Below are 10802 nucleotides of genomic sequence, written 5' to 3' on the forward strand. Positions count from 1 at the left end.
TGTGCATGGGTGGAAGTGCCACCAAGCGAGGGGACATTTCTTTGGGGTTGTTTGGATCTGGGTTGCTGATGAGAGAGGTGAGGGGTATCGTGCCCACCTGTTCGGGAGAAGCCGCGGGGCCCGGCTCCCTCCCGGGCACCATTTCTCTGCTCGGCGGGGACCACTGTCCCTCCGAGGCGGTGACCCAGGCCTGCGGGGCCCTCGACCGAGGGTTGCTGCTCACGGACCTTTACTGTTGCTGAGGACCACGGGAGAGAGGGGAAGGGGTTTCTGTGGGGCACAGCTCTGCAACGGCTGTTCACTGCAGTGCTTTATGCCACAGAGCCTGGTACACGGTTTGCAGAAAGATACACCTGAGCACTGGGGGTTGCTCTGAACCATGTCAGACTTGACACAGGCAAGTGCTTAGGGGAAAAAGAGTCAGTACTAATGCGATACGCAGGTGGCTGTGTCGGTGGTGTACCGACAGGTGCTTCTCTTTGGCCTTTGAGCAAAAACCAATTTGAAGATGGATGCTTAGTGTTTCCATATGTACCAGATGGGTGTGTGTGTGTGTGTGAATGAGTGTGGACACATGTGTATCTACATGGACAAAACCTTCTTTAGGAGAGAATTCAGAATCGTTTTAGTGTTTGGAAAGGTGGGAAGCGTCTTTCGGGAGCGTGTGGCCTGCAGTGGAACCGTGTGCCGTCGGGTGTCCCCGTGTGCTTACCTCTGCTTCTCTCCCGGGTGGGGCCGTGCAGGCGTCCACGTTCCAGATGGCCATCCTGCTGCAGTACAACACGGAGGACGCCTACGCGGTGCAGCAGCTGACGGACAGCACGCAGATCAAAATGGTACCCGCCCTCACCCCTCCGTCCCGCGGGTGTGGGGCGGCCTCGGGGGTCTCGGGTTTGGAGTAGATATCTGCCTGGGAACTTGCTCTTCTGGGGTTTTAATACACACTTTTCAAACTTTAAATTTTTTGTGTGTTTTTATAACACTTTGAGTCAAACTGACTCAAAAATATGTTGGGGAGCAAGATGTCACGTGCTTGGGAGGACCCTAGTGTTGCATCCTCCTTCTCCACATTCGACGTTGGAGGGGGGTGGAGAAAGCCGGGTGGAGACTGGGTGACAGGGTGGCTGGCAGGGTCCGCTGGGCTCTCGGGGTCTCGCACCCTCTTCCAGGACATTGTCACCCCGGCAGGGCTGGCTGACGGCCTTTCCCCAGAGCCGGAGGCCGCGCACCACGACCCGCCCAGGGTAAAGCTCGGGGTCTCCGCGCCCTGCGAGGCCACTGTGCAGAGAGCGCTCTGTGGAAGGCGCGCTCGGCCTGGTGTGCGCCACGCGTGTGCACACGCACGTAGATGCGCCTCATGCTCTTCCCACTCGCGTGGCCCATTCTTCACCCCACCCCCGCAACAGTGTTCTTACTGCTGAGCTTAAATCTTCACTTAATATTGCTCTTCCTGTGGGTCTTTTTTATTGAGACGTATTTCACATAAAACTGCGCACGTTTGAAAGTCTGCAGTTGAGTTTTCCACAAAGGTGTACAACCACCACCACCGCTCCACCGCTGTCCCAAACATTGTCATCACCCCAGGAGGAAACCCAGTCCCACCCCGGCCCTGAGGTCCACGGCCCTCTCCCCGTCTCGGGGTGTGCCTCCCGCACACGGAGTCCGTCACGTGTGGCTTTCCACGTCTCCTGCCTTTTTTCACCCACCACGTTCATTCGTGTTGGGGCGCAGATTCCCGTTTTCTTCCTTTTCGGGGCTGAAGTATATTCCAGGGTGTGGATGGGCCACGTCACGCTCATCCACTCACTTGTGGGCGGACGGCGGGTTTCGTGGGCGGGTCGTTTCTGCCTTTCGGTCGTCACAAACAACGCTGCAGTGAACACCCCCGTCCAGGCTTTGGTGAGGACGTGTCTTCGGGTCCCTGGGGTACGTGCCGAGGTTGGGGAACGTCTGGGTCAGGATAGCATACATCTGGCTTTCCAGGGGCCGCCAGGCTGCTCCGGTGGCCGCCCCTCTGTCCCCTCGCCAGCAGTCCCTGTTCCCTGCTCTTCCAGCCAGACGGGCGGGCGGGCGCTCGTTGCCGCGTCCGGTGGCATTGTTGAGGGCGGGTGACGGTGAAGACCCTCCCGTGGCCGTCTGTGGTCACCTCTGGAGACGTGCCTGTCCACGCCTCCTGTCCACCTTCCGACCGGTGGCCTGCCCCTGCCGTTGCGCGGGGAGGCGCCTGTGCCTGTGCGTTCTGCAGCCAGGCCCTCGCGGGACGCGGGACGCAGAGCTCTCCTCTAGTCCGTGGGCTGTCTGTCCGTCCCCTTCCCACACGCGGCTGTCATGTTCATGGAGTCCACTTCGTGTTTTCTTGTGTTGTGTTTCGGCGTCATATCTAATCCAAGGTCAAAGACTGTCCCTTCCCTCTTGATTGTGTCACCAACCCTTATGGGTCCAGGACTCCAAAATGAGGTCCTCCTGCCATGTGTCACACCGATAGAATGAGCCCGTGTTCTGGAAAGCGAGCGGAAACTTGGCTCTTGGGTCAGGGAGTGCAGAGGGGCGAGCTCACGCTCCGGGACACCGCTCTGCTTGGCAGGAGGTGGGCAGGGGGTCCGGTGCGCTCAGAATTTCTGGGGAGCGCGCCTGGCTATATGTCACATGTTTCTGCCCAGGGTGTGACGATCAGCATGTAATGAAGGAAGCCGTGTCCGTGGGTCCCTGGGGAGGGGTGTCGGGCACCATCCTGGACCTTTTCCCCGCGGACCAGATTCTTAGCTGTGGTCCTGGGGTTCCTCGCCTACTGGGTGCCGACGGGCTTAGCCCGCCTTGGCGTGTCCGCCCTTCCTGACAAGTGCAGCCGGGTGGGGGGGGGGCGGGTACTTGCAGAGCAAGGGAAGGGAAGCCGAGCCCCGACCCTTGTGGCTCGGCTGGTGTCGTCCTGCAAACCGGCGTGGGCGTGCGTCTCGGGCTCAGTCCCCAGTTCGGGTGCGTTCTAGGGGCGACAGAAGGAGATTTCTCACAATGTTGTTTCTCTCCCTCTCCAAGAAAAAATAAAATCTTTAAAAGAGAGAAAAGTATAGACAAAGTCAGTAGCAGTTGAAGGATTAACTGGGGCTGTGGCAGTGTGGCCTGGTGGCAGCTGGTGCAGACGGCGGCGTCAGGACCAGCCGTCCTTACACGTGCGGAGTCTTCTGGACTCCCGCCCGTCTCCGCCCATCTGTCTGGTGTCATCTCCACGCCGCTGCCGCATGGGCTCCGTTACTGTTGTTCCGTGGTGAGTTTCGACATCGAGGCTCCAGCTCGGTTCTCAGGCCCCCGTTCGCTGTGCCCGGGCCCGTCCGTTTCCACGTGAGTCCCAGTTAGCGCGTCCAGCACCTCGGGTCAGGCGGTGGCTCCCCTGTGTCCCCCGTGTCCGGCTGGCCGTCTGCAGTCCTCTTGGCCGCCGGCGGAGGTTCCCAGCGTGCTGCTCCCGATGGCCCTGCGGCTCAGTTGATTCCTCGCCACTTCGCGACGCTGGTCGGCGGGTGTCCTGTCTGGTGGGTGTCCTGTCCGCTGTGGGTGGACAGCAGCACAGCCAAGTGCCGCCAGGTGGCCTTGTGCCCTGTGCCCGGCCGCACCCGCTCGGCAGCATGAGGCTTTCTGTGGACTCCTTGGGGCTTCTTTTTAATGTGCAAATACACGTCAGCTGCAAACAGAGCTGTGCTCTTCCTCTCCTGTTCGGGCATCCATCCTCTCGCCTGCCGGCTCGGGCGGGCGTCATCAGACGGCGGAGGCCCCGCCGGTTCCAAGTCGGCTCTGAGTCTTCCCCAGGAGAGCACTGGCCTGCAGGGCGAGTCCCGCTCTGTTGCGGCAGCTGTGATCGGTTCCTTGTGTCAGGCCGTTGCCTTCTTGGGATACGCCCCATGTGGCCGTGGCACTCGGTGCTTTTTGTATTTTGCTGGGATTTTCAGCCTCTGTAGTCCTAAGGTGTACGGGGTGGCCGTTTTCTGGGGACGTGCTGGCCTGGCCTTGGGTCTGGGTAAAGCTGTCTCACACAGTGCGGGTTAGGCCTCCAACACGGCCCTGGACACGCCTTCAAATCCCAGTGACAGAACGAGTTTGCTCTTTCTACAGAAGGGTCTTGTCTCCGTCCCCTCCTCCCATCTGAGAGGGTGCTGGGGCGCGGTGGAGGCGCGGCCACCCCAGGCTCCACGGACACCCGCCCTCCACGCTGACGCACACACTGGGGTCTCAGCCAACGTTCAGTGGGGGACTGGCCCTGGTGGGGACATGCTGGTCTCCCCACACACACGATGGGCACCGGCTGCTCGGTCCAGTCTGGCTCGGGATGTGCCTGTCACGCCTGCTCTGGACTTGGCCAGCCGTGTTCTGGTGCTGCTTGGGCTTCAGGGCAGGTCACTTCGACAGCTTCAACCCTGTACCGTGAACCAGATGGTGCCCCGAAGACAAGGGCAGGCCCTTGCAGTCTCTGCATCCGTCCGTCCGTCCGTGGGTGAGGCGCTGGGTGTGGAGGAGTCCAGATTCCGTGCGAGTCGCCAGGTGGTGCTCTCTCCTTTCCTGGGAGCAGGAAGCCGTGAGGCCCCGGGGAGAATGCAGGGACCCACCGCCCACTGTTGGTGGAGAGGGGCCGACGCCCCAGGGCCGCGCAGCATACTAAGCAGTCACCAAAGGCAGGTGGACAGCGGTCACCGCCTGAGCCCCATCGCGTCCGTGGACAGAGCGTTCTTCCTGGCCCTGCCGGAACACCCTCACACCTCCTCCATGGACCCGTGTGCTGGAGGCTGTCGGGCGTCTGAGTGGACCGGTCGCTGTTGGTTCAATTCGGGGAATCGGCCGGGCACGGTCCCCGATCCTGACGTGCACCAGAGTCCTCGGCTGTCGCTGTTGGGCGACTGAGGCTGAAAGAGGGGGCGCCACTTCCAGACAAAGGTGTTGGGGGGACACAGTGGGTTTAGAGAACCTCCTAAAGCACCATCTCTTTCCTCTGAGTTGTCGGTTTGGGTGACGTTTTTCTGGGGAAGAAATGAATTATGGGGTTGCCTGTCGTTTTTATTGCAGAGAAAACTGCATTTTCTCTTTTTTTAATTTAGCCTTTTCTCTCTAATTGCAGGACATTTTGGCACAAGTCCTACAGATTTTATTGAAATCAAAGTTACTGGTATGTTTGTGCCCTTTTTATGTGAAGTTACAGAAGGCCTTTTTGTGCGGTATGTGGTGACAGCTGTCTCCTTACAGGTCTTGGAAGACGAAAATGCAAATGTCGACGAGGTGGAACTGAAGCCAGATACCTTAATAAAATTATACCTTGGTTATAAAAAGTAAGGAAACCAGCTGACCAGGTGGCCCCCCGCCCCGGGGCCCATGCACCACTGTCGCTGCAGACAGCGCAGGGTGTGGGCAGGGCTTGTGTGTGGCCTCGGGGGTCACGTGACACTTGTAGGTGTTTCTCCATCCAACTGTCTTGGGTTTTGGTTTTTTTCTATGGGCAAATAAGTCTCCTTAAACAGTTCACTCCGAAGTTCGGACCTCTGTGCCCCAGTGTCGGGATTCGTTTCTCCTGACACGGTTTGAGGGAGCCAGTGGAGGGCCGGCCGAGCGAGGGCCGGCTCGCCGATCCCGGGTGGGGGCTACCCCCGCCCTCCGCCCTCCCCACCTGCCTCGCCACACGACAGTGCCTGTCTCCTTGGCTTCCTTGACAGTAAGAAGTTAAGGGTTAACATCAACGTGCCCATGAAAACCGAGCAGAAGCAGGAACAAGAAACCACACACAAAAACATCGAGGAGGACCGAAAGCTGCTGATTCAGGTGACTGGCGTGTCCTTCCCTGCAGGGGCGTGTCCCTCCCCGGCTGCGGCCTGTGAAACAGCTGCGGGAGCACGTCAGCGTCAGGGGGCGGAGCTCGGATGCGAGGGGAGGGGCCTGTTTGACGCGGCTTCTGCGGCTGGGAGACTGGCCTTCTCTCCTTTTCTTTAAATGCTCCGTGGTTGGGTTGTTAGAATTGCCCTGAAGACCACACGTGGGGTGGGTGGGTAGCACTCGCCGCCCTCCCGCCTGCAGTGGGCTGCCTGGGAGGACCTGGCCGCTCGGTGGGCGTCAGGGGTAAGTTGCTCGTTCTGCCCTGCCCCACAGGCAGCCATCGTGAGGATCATGAAGATGCGGAAGGTCCTGAAGCACCAGCAGCTGCTGGGAGAGGTGCTCACACAGCTGTCCTCGCGGTTCAAGCCGCGGGTCCCAGTCATCAAGGTACAGGGCTCCCGTGACAGGCGCTGGGTGGACTGTTTTAGAAAAGGTGGAACTAGGGGCGGGTCTTTCCCGAAGAGGGGCCTGCTTACTGATGGGCAGTGGCTACAAGAGAAAACTGACTTTATTTTAAAATTTCCACGGACGTCCGGAGAGGAGTGCAGAATCGTAAGTGCGCAGCTAGCTGGTTTCCTCCCGTGCACACGCTGGGACCCCCGACACCCCTGCAGAGTGAGGCGGCCACATCAGCGCGGAACTCTCCGAACCGCAGTTCCCGTTGTGCTGACCTCGCGTTAGTTGCCATGTGGGGACTCCCCGTGGCCACCACTCAGCTCCTCTTTGGCTGGGGTGGTTTGAAGCAGAAGCAAAGTGGCTTTCTCTCCTGGGGCCACTGGGCAGACGACAGCCAGCGCAGAGGTGCCCTGGCGAGTGATTCCCGGTAGCGTCGGGGCCACTCTCGCAGCCAGAGTGTCCCACGCCCGTTCCCTACTCCTGCGGAGGGTCCTGGGCGGCCCCACGCAGGGAGACGGCCTCAGCCACAGGCCGACAGATCCATGGGGGGACCGCGCTCCCGCCGGATCTCCAAGGTGGGGATCCGTGGTGAGGGTGCCGAGCTCTGCTGGGGTGATGAATGTCTCTCTCCACTGCCTCTTCCTTTTCACAATGACGCGCAGAAGTGCATCGACATTCTGATCGAGAAAGAGTACTTGGAGCGAGTGGACGGGGAAAAGGACACCTACAGCTACCTGGCTTAGCCCTCGGTGGAGGGGCAGACCGTGCCGCCGCGGACGACCGCGTCCCCAGCAGCTGCCACCCCGGGGGCCCTCCTTTCCGACTGGGACCGAGACCCCCTCGGCCGGCCAGCTGTACATCAGAACCGCTCAGGATCGACACATTTCCAGTCTGTAAATAAGGACACCGATGCCATTTAACCCAAGTTAGGAACAGAGGGGACGCACCTCCCGTGCTGAGGGCTGCATGCTACTGCATTTCAATCCACCCACTGGCTGCGTGCGCGCCGCTGCCGGCCCGCAGCGCCTCGGCGTCGGCAGCGCTCCGACCGGAGTCTGGACGGACCCGCGTGTAATCTGCTCGGAAAACCATTTGTATAGTGTGTTTCATTTTTTAATGTGTGGAAATAAAGAAAATTAAAGGATTTCTGTACAAGTTGCATTTGGTTTTGTTTTCAGTTTTACTAATTTCTGTATGTAAATATAAGGTACAATGATTGTGCAAAATTTACATTCCCAGTGTTTTCTGTAGCCTAACAGGCTGTATTCTTTAGACTGAATTCTTTTTAAGATCTTAAAACTTTAATCCCCTTTGTAAATTTTTCCCCCAGAAAAGGGGGCTCATTTCTGTGCCTTCCTCCAGTGACGCGTTGATTCCACATGAACTGTTGCCCCTCTGACCACCTGTCCTGGGAGACAGGCCCCCTGCTCGCCGCAGGTGGGGAAACTGGGGAGAAGGCACTTGGCCCCAGTGACTGGAGGCCCTGGGAGGGCCGCGGGCAGCCGGCTGCGGCTGGGAGGTGCTGTGGGGCCCGGGGCTCCTCCATTTAAAACACAAGAAGCCACAGTTCCAGACGGATTCGGGCTGCTCCTGGGGAACTCCCGGGATCCCAGCCAGCAGCACAAGTCCCCCATGGTCCCTGACTGAGGGGCCTCTGCATCAGGACCACCCTTCGCTCTCAGGCATCTGCTGGTGAGTTGGCGTGTTCTGGGCCGGGTGCCCCCAAGGGTAACTGTTCCCGGCGTGCGGGCCTGGGTTCTAGCCTGCTTGTCCCCTAACAATTCCTCTGTTCTCTGTCTGCAGTCAGCCCCATGGTGGACACGTCACGACACTCGCTCTCCAGCCGGAAGACACACGGAGCCGGGAGCAAGGCCGCCCAGGCAGGCTCCCGCAGGTCCGTTTTCCTCCTGAACCTCAAAGTCCCAACAGAGAAGGTGGCACAGCCAGAGAAGCACACAAGGATCCAGTTCTTAGGGGTTTCTTGGAGCCGTCTGGCAGGTAACGGGTTTTTTTAGAGGTTTAAGAAAAGTTACAGGGTAGAAACAGTAAGAGTAATAAAACTAAGCATTTAGGTAATGGTTTGCGCTTATTTATAAATACCTTTCTCAAATGATTCCCAGAAGAAAGGGTGACCACCCAGGGACGCTGCCCTGCCCTGCCCCCACCACCCTGAGGGCCCAGGGCCCCCCGACTGAAGGGGAAGCAAGGCCACAGCACACCTTTCCTCCCTGCGGCTCCTGTACCGGCCTCCGGGACAGGTACAACCAGGAGCCACGACCAGAACTTGGGTCGAGCCCAGGTGTGGGGGTGGGAAGTCCATTCAGTGACATCCTGTGGCTGCCCTTGAGTCCCTCCTGGACCAGAGTGCCCTGGGGTCAGCCCCTCGGCCAAGTGAGGATGCTTGGAACAGGCGGCCACGGACCGGGTGGGCGACCGGGCTGTCCCTGTGCCTGCCCCTCCCCCTCAGGCATCTGTGCCGCCTCACGGGGGGCAACTCGCAGCTCTTTCACTTTACTCCCCAGAGTAGGTCCTCACCGAACAAGGATGGTCAGGAGCCCCCACAGCAAGCCAGAGGGTCGAGTGCCCTGCGTGCCTGCCTGCTGAGACGTGGGGAGAGAGACGCACACGGAGTCTCCTCGGGAGGCCCGGCTGCTCTGAACTCCCCCCCAGCGCCTTCCCCACGGAAGGCCGGCCTGGGCGGGACCTGTGACCAGCCCTGTGGGCGCACTTCCCCTCACCCAGGGGCAGACCAGGCGAGGAGGACCTTCCCCCAGTGAACGCTGGCCGACAGCCAGAGTCAGAGGCCTTCTGGGCACGGGTGGGACCGCAGGCCTGGCCTCTGTGGGGACATGGTGAGGACAGCGAGACGCTGGCCCAGTGACCAGTGAGGGTAGACCGCTGACACGGGAACAAAGCAGCACCTGGGACTGGAAGCACCTGCGCTGACGGGTCAGGTCAGTCCAGTACGACCAGCCTCGCTGCTGGACACGGGAACTCGGGGTTTCACCACACACAGGTGAAGAAGACCCGCTGCCGGAGCCATTCGAGTGGACCTGCTGCTGAAGACTCCTCCTCGCAGCCCCTCCGCTGAGCGCCGGCTCCAGGCGACGCCCTTAACATCGCTTTTGGTCGCCCCGGGCTGAGCAGGTGGTGACTTCATCATGGCGGTGAGTGGACTCTTCACACGGCTTTGGGGGGATGGGGAGTATTCGCACACGACTGCCTGTCCGTGGTGACTGGAGCCCCCGGGGCCGGCAGCGGCAGGGGCTAGGGCCTGCCAGCTCCTTCCTGCAGAGGCCGGTGCTCCCCGGGGACCCTCTCTTGCCCACCTGTCTACACGTCTGTGTGCTGCGGCCCGAGCGTGGGGCAGGGGCAGCACCCGGGCGGCTGGAGGCACCGACAATAGTGAGAAATAATTAAGCGGCAGTTTCTGGGTAGGTGAGTATAATTGATATTTGAAAATAGGAATTACAAGATACTGATTGAAGAGAATGGGGACAAGTGGAACAGTGTCATTCATGGTGCAGAGGCTGGTCTGCGGGCCAGGTGCTGGGGTTAGGGCTGCTAGAGCTGCGGGTGGTCTTCACGGGGTCTGAGGGGAGACCTGAGGGGCCGGCTGGGCAGATGGACCGACTGCACGCGGCAGCGCGTCCCCAGCGGTGCCGCCGGAGGTTGAAAAGTGCGCAGTGTCCGATTGTTCCAGCAGGGGCACTGACCGCTCTTCATCTGGGCTGCCAAACTGAAAAGTAACAGCCAACACGCTAAATAGCTGTCAGGGTGTGAGTGGATCAAAATTGCTTTTTTTTTTCCCGGTCAGATCGGCAAAACTATGTTTTCTGGCAAGCCACAGAGTTCTAGTACTGGGTTTGTGCCACAAGGTGAAAATGGTTGAAAACTCCTGGTGTGCGGTCATGGGGGGGCCGTACAGGAAGGAGGGGAAGCACACCGCTGTTCAACGTACCTCTGTGTCGTCCAACACGTTTTATCTTCCTTAATTGGGTATTTGAATACCTTACATCTTAAAGGAAAGTCTGAAGTGCCCAGCCAGGTCCCCACAGGACGGAGTAGGTGTCTGTGTGCGCTCCTGTAGCAAGTGTGTCAGGAAGAGGCGCGTGCCAGCCAGGGCACAAAGAGCTCGCTGTGCGTTACAGTGACGGCTCGTGTGCTGGGCGCTGCCTTCGGTCTGGGGTGTGTGCGGGGAGCGGAGCGTCCTGGGTGGAGGCCAGGTGCTGCCTCCCAGCCATGTGCACCTGGGGCGGCTGGACGAGGCCGGAGAGCAGTGGGGGAAGGGCCGGTGTCACAGAGGCCACCGGGCTGCACATCTCGGGGGTCCTGGGCACCCAGGGTGGGCGGTGTAGAACTGAGTGTGCCGGAGACGAGCGTGTGAGGGCTCGTGTCAGTGTGCCGGGAGGCGCTCCTGTGACTTGGGGGAGGTTTTCTGTCTGTTGGGGGTTTTCCCCCAGACCCTCTGCAGGAAGCTAGAAAACTGGCTTGTGGACACCGCCTTCTGTGGCTGGGTGGGGACACGGGGATGCTTGCGAAGGCGAGTGCCCAGACTGAAG

The 10802-nt window shown here is 59.9% G+C and overlaps 1 protein-coding gene across 2 annotated transcripts in view; it reads left to right on the plus strand.

Moving 5' to 3' along the window:
- CUL1 (cullin 1) overlaps window positions 1–7401 on the plus strand; it is an 84821-nt gene extending 77420 nt beyond the window's left edge. For both annotated transcript variants that reach the window (XM_037147609.2, XM_037147600.2), the window contains exons 17-22: window positions 744–836; window positions 5099–5146; window positions 5224–5306; window positions 5688–5793; window positions 6118–6231; window positions 6903–7401. In XM_037147609.2, the coding sequence (XP_037003504.1) occupies window positions 744–836; window positions 5099–5146; window positions 5224–5306; window positions 5688–5793; window positions 6118–6231; window positions 6903–6983 (525 nt within the window). In that variant the 3' untranslated portion in view covers window positions 6984–7401. The remainder of the gene's footprint in view (window positions 1–743; window positions 837–5098; window positions 5147–5223; window positions 5307–5687; window positions 5794–6117; window positions 6232–6902) is intronic.
- The last annotated feature ends 3401 nt before the right edge of the window (window positions 7402–10802 follow it).

The sequence above is a fragment of the Artibeus jamaicensis genome, unplaced genomic scaffold, assembly GCF_021234435.1.
Source record: "Artibeus jamaicensis isolate MK-2021 breed Jamaican fruit bat unplaced genomic scaffold, CSHL_Jam_final contig_718, whole genome shotgun sequence".
NCBI lineage: Eukaryota > Metazoa > Chordata > Mammalia > Chiroptera > Phyllostomidae > Artibeus > Artibeus jamaicensis.